The 14,112-nt window shown below is 35.8% G+C and overlaps 1 protein-coding gene across 2 annotated transcripts in view; it reads right to left on the reverse strand.

Annotated features, from left to right (window-relative positions):
- EPS8 (epidermal growth factor receptor pathway substrate 8) overlaps nucleotides 1-14,112 on the reverse strand; it is a 107,887-nt gene that overhangs the window by 61,620 nt on the left and 32,155 nt on the right. For both annotated transcript variants that reach the window (XM_027035630.2, XM_027035632.2), the window contains 2 exons: nucleotides 8,414-8,493; nucleotides 6,447-6,523 (listed from right to left, as the gene is read on the reverse strand). In XM_027035630.2, the coding sequence (XP_026891431.1) occupies nucleotides 6,447-6,523; nucleotides 8,414-8,472 (136 nt within the window). In that variant the 5' untranslated portion in view covers nucleotides 8,473-8,493. Of the gene's footprint in view, nucleotides 1-6,446; nucleotides 6,524-8,413; nucleotides 8,494-14,112 lie in introns of those variants that run through there.

Consider the following 14,112-nt stretch of genomic DNA (forward strand, 5'->3'; position numbering starts at 1 on the left):
CTGATCACTCTGATTTCCTGGAAGATAGATGTTATTTCAAATATTCCACATGAAAAATCCATTTTAGAAATTCTTAAACTGCTTTCTCTCCAATGCTACACAATAAATAAGATGTATGTGTTATAAGAAATTACCTTTTAAAGACCCTAAAAATATATAAATGCCACGAAACGGATTTATAAACAAACTAGTAGTTCCAATGATTTAAGTCGATGAATAAATAAAGGTTAATATTAACATTTTAATAGGAAATTCTGAAAGAAGGTTCCTAAGAGGCAATTATGGTACATTTCTTTTTTTATGAGAATCATATGTACTCTCAAATACAGTCGTAAACAGTAATCATGCTCCTAAGCTGAAAATCTCACCAAAAGCCTTAAAAAAGTATGAGAAGTCTAAATAAAGTCTCAATGATACTCCAGATAAAGCCTCTAATGATGTTCCCCACTTTAACAGTGGTTTTCATCCCTGGCTGCACACTAGAATGAACTTTGAAAAATAATGCCTGGGTTCTGCTTGCTAGAGATTCTAACGTAGCTGGTCTAGGGTGCAATTTGGGCACTGGGATTTATAAATGGCAATTCTAATGGACAGCCAAGATTGTTCCAAAATCTGTACAAAGGCCAACTCATCTACTACCTCTTTAGGTTGAAAACTTTTCTTTCCTAATTAAGAGTGTAAAGCACAGCCAAATAGTACATTAAATAATAACTGAATAAATCTGGCAGCAGAGTTTTGGGTTTCTCATATATAGGCTGCTCAACTCCCAATATAAAAGCCTCAGTTTCTGTCTCCTTAACTTTCTCAATCTGAGTCAATTAAAGCTAGGAATAAACTACTTGATTGTAGTACCAATGGTTGTGGTTTTACTGCTTTTCTCACTTGCTTTTACACCGCAGAACAGAACATACAAACCCACAGAAACAGAATTAGGTGAATTCAGTGACCAATGATAAAAATTCTTTACAGGCTTTTTTTTAGCATTATTGAGTTGATATGTTTTTACAGATTTTTTTAGCATTATCAAGCTATTATGTGATAATCAACTTGCAGATCAGGAACATTAAATTCAGGTTTCATAAGACATTGAGTGATAAGGATATATTAATATAGGTTCATCAACAGTAACAAACACACCACTCTGGTGGGGGCTGTTGACAGTGGAGGGCTATGCATATGCGGGATGATAGATAGGAAATCTCTGTATCTTCCACTCAATTTTGCTATGAGCCTAAAACTACAAGTCTCAATTAAAAAAAAAAAAACCAGGTAGGTTTCATTTAACTCTTCAATTAGTACAATGGCAACTATAACAACATGCAGGTCTGAATATTTAAATGCAATTCCCTTTTGTCTGTATTGCTGTTTATATACACAGCAAAATTTATAAGAGCTAATATCCAGAAAATTTTATTTTCTTTTTCCAAAAATTAAGCATATCTTAAAAAGTAAGGATTTTGCAATTAAAAAGAAAAAAAATGTAACATAAAAGCAGCTGCTGAGTGGGGCGCCTGGGTGGCTCAGTCGGTTAAGCATCTGACTTTGGGTCAGGTCATGATCTCACGGTTTGTGGGTTCGAGCCCCACGGTGCGCTCTGTGCTGACAGCCTGGAGCCTGCTTCAGATTCTGCGTCTCCCTCTCTCTCTGTCCCTTCCCCTACTCGCGCTCTGTCCATCTCTTTCAAAAATAAACATTTAAAAAAAGTAACTAAAAACAAAAAAAAGGTCATTTTCATAAAACTGCATTATTTAAGAATGAATTTTCCTGGTTTGTCCCATGAGGAGAAAAGAAGTTTAAAATTTTCAGATAAGGTGAAGCACCAGAACACTCTACGGAACTGAATTTTGACTCTTAATTGCCCGACTTCCTGATAATATATAGTCATGAGCCAGCCATGTGCTTCATAAGAATTAAAAGAAAATCGTTCTTAAAAAAGAATATTTAAACGTTTTCTCCAAGTAAAATACACGCTGTAAGTGACGCATGTGGAGAAAAGAGAAATGGGCTTTAATTCGTGAATGCCACCTGAATGTGTAAGAGATTGCTTGGGCTTCAATTGTGACAGTTACACAAAGAGACTAACTCCTAGAAAGGGACAGGAAGAGAAGAAAGATAGGTACAAAAAGTAAAACATATGGGGTATATATCTATTAAGACAAGCGCTATATTCAGAAATCTTGCTATGAGAAAGAGAAGGCAAGTGCTATGCAAAGATACAGAAAAGTTTACAGTAAAGTCAATTATACAGAAGCTATACGCTTTACAGACTACTTACATTCAATTCTTACCAGTACCTCCTGGAGAAGAAAAAAGAAAAATAGGAAAAACACAAATATATTTTCCTCCTTGCTATCTTTGCAAAAAAGTTCACACTGAAGGCTAGAATGAGACTTAAGAGGGTGCCCGTCTATCATACTTATCCAGTACTACTTGGACTCCAACAATACAAATCTTAAAATTACTATAAATGTTGGTAATGACAACAAAATATTGCTAACTGATGATTCTGTGAAACTTGAGTTTTTCTGGATAGAGGATGACTTTAAATACCTGATTATTATAAATGGCTATATTACAAATTCAGCAATATCTAACTTAAAGAGAAGTTACTTTTCTAGGAAGTTCAGCTATTCAGAACACAGCAGAGCCCACACTTAAAGAAGTCCTCTGAAGGGCGGAGAGATGTCACGACGTCGACACATCGAAACTTGCACATTTTAATATGTAGACTTTAACAAGACTCTCAACTCCCCACTCAGAATCTACTTACTCTACTAAAGATATTCTATCTAGCTGATCAGCCCATACATATCAGAAGCAATGTTAGAAGAAGGCACATTAACAACAGGGAAAAGTGACGGGTATGGTACACAGATGCACAGAAAAGGCAGCCACAGATATTCAAAAGGGAAATGATTTTGAATGATTTGGCATAAAGGTAAAGAATAGAGCTTCTGAACACATGACAGTACACAAGCTAGTGTGCATTGATGACCCTCCGAATCATCGACAAGAGATTACAGGCACCACACCCTGATAGAAGGGAATGTTTAATATATTTTACAAGTACGTCCCTTAAAAATGATATTAAATTTTAGTGCTTAAAGACTTTGACAAGCAGGCTAACTACAAACTGTACATATCTACAAAATTTTCAATTCCCTGATAACACTAGCCAAATGAAATGTTACCGTCATGCGGTATGTGGAGGAGAATGAAATTAATATTTATTTTCTGTTTATTTATGTTGTCAGGGACTTTAGTGAGGCAGAGCTTCTCACATACTGGCTCTGAAATTTCTTATATCATAATGAAGAAATGGCAAAACAGGGATATTACACTGCAGTATATTTTAACTACTTTCCTTGAATAAAATTACACATATCCAAAAGAATCAAAATTTATCATCATAATTCTATAATTGACAATACACTTACAGGATTTATAAAAAATATTTCTGGTAATATCTGGAATATAAGCTTAAAAAATATGATGAAGATTACCACTTGATCCTGTCCAAGTTTCACTGTAATTATATACCGTATGTATGACATCAAAACATCAAATTTGAGGGCCTTGATTAATCTGAGCACCCAGGACAAAAAATAACTCTCCTACATTCCCCCTCAATACCATGACAGACTCGTTACTTCTGTTTCCTCATATAAACTCATTACCACAATATTATTATCATTTCTATTTTATAGATGAAGAAACGGGGGCCAACAGGTAAAATCACCTGCTCAAACTGGCAGTGCTTTGGTAGAAATGCCATGATTCAGCCCCAAACTGCTTGGCCTCCAAAACCTACGATGCCTCTCTTGAGACAGAAGTTCCTGAGTTACTGAATCAGTCTAGGAGGCACATTATGGTGTCAGATCTGAAAAGTGTTCTCATGAGAAAGACAAGCTGCATGAAACTCTAGATGCAGTATCTAACCTGTGGCCGGTGTATGAAAAACAACGGTCATTACTGTACATGTTCCAGTGCACTAAACAGTATCGTCACATCCCAAAGAAGTTCGTGTACCATCCACAAAAGAAATGAACTCTTGATTTACTCAACTGGTTTAATCATTGTGAAAAGAAAAATTGTTAAGAAAATGCATACATTGTGACAAACTACATTACAAACCTCTCCTTTACCACCTCCCATTAAAAAAAAAAAAAAGTTGAAACTGGGAGGCTAACCATTCTATATTAACTAACTACAGCTGGAACTCCAACTTATTTACTGAAAAAGATTGTTCAAAATCTGAACATATTTCTTCCCTGTCATTCATTCCATTCATTCCATGGGCATTGGACTTAGAGCCCCTTTTGGGAGGGAGGGGTGAGGATTAGATACCAGGAGGAATGAAACATCATCTGTAACTCAAGAAACTTAAAACCTGCTTACTTCTAAGCCAAACACATTTGCTAAGTCTTCTTTCTTCTTTGACTCTTGGATTCCCTCCATTCTTTCCCTCTCTTTATGTCCTCTGTTTTACCTATACACTGTTCATTTTTGTCACACTACACAAAGTTGTCACATTTTCTCACAATCAAGATTTTTAAAGTTATGTGACTTTGACAATCACCTCACCTTAGAAAGGAGCCTCAGCTTTCTCTATATGTAAAACACAGAAATTCTTGATTCACAGAAATTCACTGATTAAACCTGAAGATTTTCAATCTCCAGATCTACACTTTTATGAAGGTGCTCCTAACACAAAATAAACATTAAAATTTGAGGTGAATTCCACTTTTTTATCCCTTATCCCTTTCTTAGCTGAGAACAGACTTTTGGATCTACAGTATTTGTGAGATGAGCAATAATACTCTTTCTCCTTAACAAGTCTCTAGGGTATTGTTTAGATGTCTGACTTAACCTGTTTCCATCCACACTCATCATATCCATCCTCAATACTGCTATGAGAGTGACCCAAGACAACAGAACTATTTTTCCTCTGACTAAAAAACTTCAGTGACTAGTCATTCCCCATAAACAATGCTCAACTTCCTTAGTATGATTGTTCCTACTGTGGCCATGTTTATTTTTCTAATCTTATTTCCCAGTGTAACACCACGCACCCTCCAGTTAAGACCAAACTGTTCGCAGTTCATACATTCATTACATTCATTCTGCCAGTATTTTACTGAGCGTAAATTATACATCAGCCCCTGTGCTATGCTTAGGGAATCCCAAAGTAAACAAGGCAGATATGGCCCAATTTCACAGAACTTACAGTCGAGTTTATAAAGGACTCATACTGCTGTTTATGGTACTCTCCAGCCTCCCAAACGCCTGGAGCATACTACTTACATTTCAGACTTTAGCTCAAGGCTCAAGTCTTCTATGAAATCTCTTCTGACTACCGCCCCTACCCATGTAGAAGAAGTGACCACCCCCACTGCACCTCACACGCTGCCATCCAGGCTTATTTAGCTCTTTATTATAATGATGCATTTACTAACCTAACCTCACCAAAATAATGCATAATGAATATGTGTCTTATTCATCTTTGGAATGACTGAATGGTCATGGAAACAGACACTATGAAGACCTTGGCCTGGCTCACAGAAGTACCTAGACTACCTACCTAGAAATAAAAGCCTGAAGGAATTCAGTATTTTATTTTTGCAAAAACCAAAAAGTCATAAAAACCCTTCTTTTTCAGTTCTTTCAAGTCATTGTCTAGACTGCAAGTCCCTTAAAGTCAAGAACCATATATTACTAGCTCTGTTCTGAGCACATATTAATTATAAAATACGTATTTGTTGAATATATTCTCTGGATCTACTATTCACAACTACTAGGACATAATACAGTTCTTATTCTTTATTGTACAATAATAAAAGCCCAGACAGACCCTGTGAAAACAATGCATTCCTAAACACATGTATGTCAGGAGTCTTCAATTTCTTCTTAGTAATGACTTCTATTTTATACCTAAGTTAAAAAATATATTATTTACATATGAGACAATCTAGAGAGGACAAGGGAAGTTAAAGGAGAATCAGGGAGAAAGCCTGCTGGTTTTGTAGTGCAGAGAGAAATAATGTAAGGACTGTTCCTCATACTATAGTGCTACCCAAAAGTTCAAGAACTATAAGGAAGAAGTCCTGTCAACTGTCAGCCTATAATCAAATGGATCAGTCATGAAGATCAACAATCATATCACAAATAATTGGCCAGGAAATCCACCTAAGGCACTGATGCCATATAAAAGACTCCTTAGAAAACACTATAATACATTTTGCCTGTGGCTTTAAATTATATGACAGTAAGCAGAAGTCACAGCTTTAGTAGCTTTTATAAAAACTCTTTTTTAAACAATCCTAATCTCTCACTACTTCACTCCAATTAATATAAACAAGGCATGGATTCAAATTATAACTTCGAAAACCTCGTTTGTGAAATGTGGTTGGAAATAGAATTATACCTCATCAAATAAACAAACATACCATAGAGGGCCTTTGCACTTGTTCTTGAACCGTGTTCTCTGTCCATTTGGGAAAAGGTGGGTGATGATCCGTAGCCACTGTAATAAAAAATGGTCATGGTGCAGGGTTAAAGTCCAAAGTAAGCAATAAAAATTCAAAACGACAAATAAAAATTCCAAGGTACCATAATCACCGTGAGTTTTTTAAAAACATACAGAGTTAATGATACCTAGGCATCAAAATGAGCAGATCCTGCTCTGGTCAAGAAACAGAACATGAATGACACTACCCTGATGTAGACTGAGGCAGATGTAAATTATAGCCATGTCTTAAACTTGAAGGCAGAACCTTAGCCAAAAAGATTCAATAAGGTTGAAACTATCTTAGAAGAGTTTAAGAGTGCCATACTAAATCGAGTTGTGAGCAGTGATCCAGTTATAAAAAGTACTAAATGACTCAATTTATAATGGAACAGACATTATTTTCATAAAAATTTAAAATGCAAAATAACACTTTATCATTAAATTTGACCAGCTTTGCCCTATTTCTAGCCTCCTGTTACTAATGTTAGGTGAAGTAAACATATTATTTGAATTTTTAAAATTCATTCAGTAAACATTTATTAAACCCTAAAATCTAGAAGAATAAGGATAATGGCAGGGGACAGGGTTCAGCTAATAGAACAAGTAAAACAGTTACAACAGAATGTAACATCTGGATAACACTAATAGATTTCATCAGGATGTCCAAAAACACTTTACCGCCAAGTTGGCATTTCAGCAGAATATAAAAGTTTGGAAAGAAGCTCTACAGATGGGTGGAGAATTAAGTGAGGAAAAGGCATGCGGAATTGGCTCAAAGACGAGCCTGGTGTCCAAGGGAAAAAAAAAAAAAAAAAACGTATCTAGTGGGGTATGCATAGAAGAGAGGAATGGCTTCAGACATACAGAAGGCAGATAGAGGGCTTAAGACATAAGAATTAAGTTTTTATTCTCTAGATGGAGTATGTATATTAATACAGGGAAGTGACATGATCAAAAACATTTTTAAAGAAAATAATCCCAGAACTAATGGCAAGGTAACCACGTAGAGGGTGCTGCAAAAATTACGGTAGGAAAAAGGGCCTTAAGTAGGGCTAGAATAGAAAGAACAGAAGAAAGGGACAGAAATAAGAGTTCCCTAACAGAAGAAAATGTTATAAATTCACGATTAAATGGACATTTGTTGTAAGAAGAAGGAGGAAAATTGAGAATGTGGTCAAACTTTCTGGCTTGCATAACTGATGGACAAGGTAAACATGGCACCTGACAATACTCGCCTGGTGTCTCTTACTGGCCAATTATAAAGAGATTTGCAATAATCTTTACAGAGAGAAAAGATGAAGTATAACTCTTTACAAAGGGAGTAACCTGTGAATTCTGAAAAATGACTGTATACCACAATGGCCAGTAGAAAATAACAACAATATTAACCATGATATATAAGGGGATGGCAACTTAAGCCAGGGTTGTGATTTCAAATTATACCTGAAGCCACAGGGATAGTTCTGTTTGCTTGTCTGGTCTTTTTATTTGGTTTACATAGTGATAAGTATTCTGACAGATTGGACTAAGAGACCTTTAATTCTCCTCAAATGCCAATACTTTATAAGTCAAAATAGTAGAATGCTCCAGAGAAACTGAAAGCTCTGAAGCAAAGAACATGTTTAACTATGGAAAACAATAATACATAAAATACCTAGAACAAAATGTCTTCTATTTGATCACTGTCATTGAGGTTGATGTTACTTTACTATCTTTTTCTTACTAGACACAGTAAACTTTTAATACTATCATACCTTAGTATTAGAAAGAGATTAAATATTAATGAGGAATAAACTACATAAATAAGTGGAGCTAGCTAGTCCTTTCATTAGAAACATAAAACAAAGCCACCAAATCAAATCCAAAAAGAACCCCAACAAATTAAATATAAATCTTCCAACCTACTTCATTTGAGATGGATACATTCCAAAGCCACTGGGATGATTAGAAATATGACCATTCATTGTGGTTTTCACTCCTCTGTTCTGAAAAAAGAAAGGTACGTAGATTAAAGGTAATAAAAAGGTCAAGACATTCCAGTTTCAAGTTATTCATTCAACAAATACAGTCACTGCCAGGATGATGGCAGAAATACGAAGATAAAGATCTCCACCCTCAAAGAGCTCGCGCACCAGAAGTACAGAGGGACACAGAAAAAAAGATTCAACTGGCATTTAACATTATGTACTAGAATTATAAGCACATTTAGGTGAGTAAAAGAAAAAATCTAAAATATAGTTCCAAATGCTCTACATATATAGGCTTAATTGTACATTCTGCTCAAACTCACAATCAAAGGTCAGTTTTATGATGTTTTAGATGTTACTTTGTGTATTGTTTCATTAGGAAAGTAATACAGGTTCATTACATTAAAAAACTTGAGAAATACAGGGAAGTACAAAATACAGAAAGGCACAAAGGGGAAAAATACCACCCAGAGCCCTACCATTTAAAGATAACCATTTAACAGTCTGTCAATTTCCTCCAGACTTTTTCCTGCATCTACTTTTCTTCTTTCTCCCTTCCTTCTATTCTCCCTTCCTTCAAAGCACATTTGACATCTTATACATACACACTTGGATACACCTTTTTTTTTCCAAGAAGGTATCCACTTACATATTCCTTCCGCTTTTCACGAGAAAGCAATTTTTAAAGTCAACACCAAATGATATTTAACTTCAGAAAACATTTTTAATATGTTTCACAAATAGAACAAATTCCCTCAACAAGATGAATAAGTAAAACTTCCTTACTGCTAAATCCAACGGCCTTTTCTTTCTTTGTGCTTCCAGACAATACTGCTACACCTGATTTATTTCTATTCTCTCCTGAATACTTGGTCCTTCCTAGGTTCTGTGACACTAAACAATTTTAGGTCTCATCTTATTTTTCTGACTTTTGTAGACATTATATCACCGTGTCTTCTCAATAACTGAGAGGTAGGTAGGGCACGTCCCAGCTTTATTATAAGACAAAGGCAATGGGAACAGAAGAATTAATAACTACTGAGTGACTATTATGTGTCAGGCAATAAAGCTGATACTGCCAAGGTGAACAAAACAGTCCCAGCTCTAGGCCAACACTCTAGTGGGAAAAACAGTCACTTAGTGAATAAATATGAAACTACAGAATGTTCCCATTACAAAGGAAAAGTTTAGGGTGATATGGAGGTGCATATTAAAAGAGAATGTAATTCAGATTAGGAAGCCATCGAAAGCCCACATAAAGAAATTGTATTCATGATCAGTAACTTCAAATTAATTCTTTCTCATTCTTCAGATCTCAGTTCAATCACAATGCCCTCAGGGAAGCTTTAACTCACCTCCCTTCTAGACACAAAAGCCCACTATCAGACATGCTCATACTATAATCAATTTTTCAAAGTATGTATCACAGTTATAGTTTTTCATTTGTGTAACTAAATGACTGATTCTTCACTAGACTAAAAGCTGCATAAGGGCAGAGACTTTTGTTTAATGACTGCTGTTTCTCAAGCAGCAGGAACAGTACTAGGCATAGAATAAGTGTTAATTAAATATTTATTCAAGGGAAGAAAAAAAAGAAAGTCCATGTCCCACTTTTGAAAGGCTGCATTCATTGCATTCCTAAGGATATAAAATTATTCATATGAAACACAAATAAGTCCCAATGTATAAGGCTCCATTTTAAATCTATTTAAAATCCTATTTTAAATGAAAAAGCCAGGTCGACTACCATAATTTTGGGAAGGGCTGAGACTTGACCTAGCTCCTGAAGAATAACTAAGAATTTATAGAGGTCCTCAAAACACTCAAGTTTAATTCAAGCTTTCCCAACAGTCCTGCCCATATTTATTCACGGCTTAGAAGCAAATTTCTAAATTAAGGAACAAAGAAATACTGACTTCTCCCCTAGATAAATACTGCATTTACAAAATTACATTACATTTATGTTACATTGTTGTATTCTGTTTTTATTGTTGCTGTTATTGTTTGTTCTCCTCCAATTTATACTTGGATGCAATGCATAGTGTACAGGTCAACCAGTTTTCTGGGGAAAAATTAAATCCTGATCTGTACTGCTTACCGATTTCCATGGTATGAATACTTCCACTATGGTTCATCTCAAGCTATCAATACTTTTATAGCAGCTTACAAAATTCTTAAGTATTTCACAATTGGTTCTCATAAACCTATAGGATCCGAACAGAGCACATAACTGTTACATTCTAGAATGTGGGCCAGGACAGAGGCCTGGAATAACATTCTAGATCTAGAGCCCATAGCCAGACACATTCATTCACAGTTAGAAGCCTGGAACCCTATTCTGGCACTGACTAGACTACACAAGTCAATTAAGCCTCTGTCTCAATTTTCTCACCAGCAAAATAGAGAAAATTCTTGGATCCTTCTAACTCACAGCGCTAGTGAAAAAATCAAATGACGGATGTGTAAGTTTCTTCTAAGTTTTTTTTTAAGTGTGCTTTCAAAACAAGCTGGTTCATTCAGTATATAAGTTAAACGCTAGGGTTTGAACTGATTTTGATCTGGTTTGCATTTCAAAACCACAGCAGCTGGTTTAATGAAAAGTGATAGCCACAGCATCTCATCCTTTTCATGTTTAATTCTTCATGACAGTCAAATAAATGCGTGGTTTGTGTTTTGTTTAAAACAGTGATCTGTCAGAATAAGAGAATATTAGAAACAGGAATAGAAAATGTCAATTTGCTAAATTGGATTTTAAATATAGAAACTTTTCCTCTTTGGCAATCACACTGTCACTTGTCACAGATGCTCATGCAGCAATATGGAGTTTCCAAATCCTTAACTATAGCAATTAGAGTGCGCACCTTACAAAGGAAACAATGACAAATTCCTGGTTTTCCTTTAGGCTTCCAGAAGACATATCCAAATTACAGCTATGTAGATCATATATATAATTGAGAAGAACCATCAAGTCTTACTAGAAAAAATATAGGTGTTTTCATTTTTATTAACTATTAAGCAAAACAAAACTAAGGAGATAAACACTTTCTTTATCACTTTAAAGATGTCATAAATTCAGTTAACTCTATTAAGTTAGCTAGTTAATCCTACTAAAAGGGTACACTAAAACTGTCATAATACCTTCTACAGATGTGAAATTAGAGCTTCACTTTCCTTATAAAAACACGTTTATAAGTCATAGTTATTATAATTTTCTTCTTCTTTTCTACAGAAAATAACATTCTTCAGCAAGTATTAAGATAAAAGTGGTAAATTTAAGACCTAAGTTAAGCACACCAAAAATGTTAAATACTGAAGTTTTCAGAGTAATTGGAGTCCGTGAAAATCATCATAAGCAGAAATAAATGAAGCTATCTATAATATGGCAAAACCAGAAAGTTAAATTTGGTATTAGAAAGTGTTAAGATCCCAAATATAAATAAATATTTAGATTCCCTCTCCTTTTCTTTACTCTTGCTAACACACAAAATCAGTTTTCAAATTGCTGAATGAGTATGTAGTCATTACTCAATGTCAGAATACCACCTACCCAATCTGGCTACCAAACTGCTAGTAGCTCTCTATAGACTGAGCTGTCCTTGAAATAACTTGTTCTCTCAGAAAATGTCACAGACTTTCTTTAACTTTTTGTTTATTTATGCTTGACAGAGTATCTTGAGGTATCTCTACTTTGATTTCAATGTAATTAAATTCACGTCTCTTCCAGTCAACAGTTAGCTATGAATAGATCAGTGTGGAGGAAGTCAAAAGTTATATAATAATTTTCGACTGTGAGGGGGGCATGCCACTAACCCCCATGTTGTTCAAGGTCAAGTTTATAAAAGTGGGTCTTCTGAGTGCTCATGCACATGTAAATAGCATGTGATACCCATAAATTTACCTGGATCGTTAGCATTTCTTCCATTATAATGAAATACATATTAAACTGGGGGGGGGGGGTGAGGGTAAGCCTCCAATGTAGTTGGAATCCTCCAACAAAAATAAAAATTTGGTAGGAAGGGGAATGAAATTCAGAGAGAGAAGAAATTGTCTTAACCTTTCTTTATTGCCCACTGAACCATATGCTGGGGGTTGGGTTAGGAGAAATGGCGGTTGGATTGGATCTTGAACTATTTCTCAGAAAAGTGTCCATTAAATTTCACAAGTGACATGAAGAATTTTAACTGAAATCTCCAAGTATTTATGTGGGAGTTTTCCTTTTTAGAAAAATTTTTAGGGGCATCTGGGTGGCTCAGTTGGCTAAGCATCCGACTTGGGCTCAGGTCATGATCTCACAGTTTGTGAGTTCCAGCCCTGCATCGGCCTCTATGCTGACAGCCCAGAGCCTGGAGCCTGGAGCCTACTTCAGATTCTGGGCCTCATTCTCTCTCTGTCCTTCCCCCACTCATGCTCTGTCTCTCTCAAACACAAATAAACATTAGATAGTTTTTTTTAATGTTTATTTATGTTTGGGAGAGCATAGGAGCAGGGGAGGAGCAAAGAGAGAGGGAGACAGAGTATCCAAAGCAGGCTCCTGCTGTCAGCAAAGCCCAACAGGGCCGGGGGAGGGGGGGTGGGGTGGGGGGTCGAACTCAAGAACCCTGAGAGCATGACCTGAGCAGAAGCTGGACAATCAATCAACTGACAGGAGTTTTTTTTTTTTTTTTTTTTCATATACCTTGGCAAATAGGCTTGAATAAAACCTTTCCTCAAAATGTTTATCCCCCGACTATATTATTTCCACAATTAACAATGGACTTACAGTTAGCCTTATATAATGACAGCTGCAAGAAACTGACTTTTAAAGCAGTATACACTTTATTAGCGGAAGTTTCTGATTCAATTACCCTGCAACATAATTAATCAGCATAATTAATCAAGCCTCAGTGCCTCATCACCACTGCTACCATCCTTAAAAATACTACCATTTACTCCATCACATGCACCAGAGGTCTCAATAAAACTGCAGCTAAATCCTGGTCTTTTTTTTTTTTTTGGGCAATAAACTTTTTTTTGGAACCACTTTATTTATATTTATAGAAAATCTGTGAAAACAGTACTGAGAGTTCTTGCATACCCCACACCCCATTTTCTTATTGTTAACATCTCACATTAGCATGACGTATCTGTCACAATTAATGAACCAATATCAGTATTTTATTAACTAAAATCAATACTTTATTCAAAGTTCCTTCATGTGTTTACCTAAAGCTGTTGGGTTTGTTTTGTTTTGTTTTTCTGTTCCAGGATCCTCTCCATAATACCACATGGCATTTAGTCCTCATGTCTCATTAGGCTGCTCTACACTGTAACCATGTCTCACACTCCCCCTTTGCTTTTGAGGACTATATTAGTTTTCCAGGGCTTCCATAACAAAGTATCACAAAGTGGGCAGCTAAAAACAACAGAAATTTACTCTCTCACAGTTCTGAAGGCTAGAAGTCCAAAATGAAGGTGTCAGTAGAGCTAAGCTCTCTGAAGGGTATAGAGGAGGAATCCTTCTTTGTCTCCCCTAATTTCTGACAGTTATCTGGCTGGTAATCTCTGGTTTTCCTTGGCTTGTAGATGCATCACTCAAATCTCTGCTCTATCTTCGTATGGCCTCCCCTGGGTGTCTGTGTTCAAATTTCTTTCTTCTCA

The sequence above is a fragment of the Acinonyx jubatus genome, chromosome B4 (genome assembly GCF_027475565.1).
Source record: "Acinonyx jubatus isolate Ajub_Pintada_27869175 chromosome B4, VMU_Ajub_asm_v1.0, whole genome shotgun sequence".
NCBI lineage: Eukaryota > Metazoa > Chordata > Mammalia > Carnivora > Felidae > Acinonyx > Acinonyx jubatus.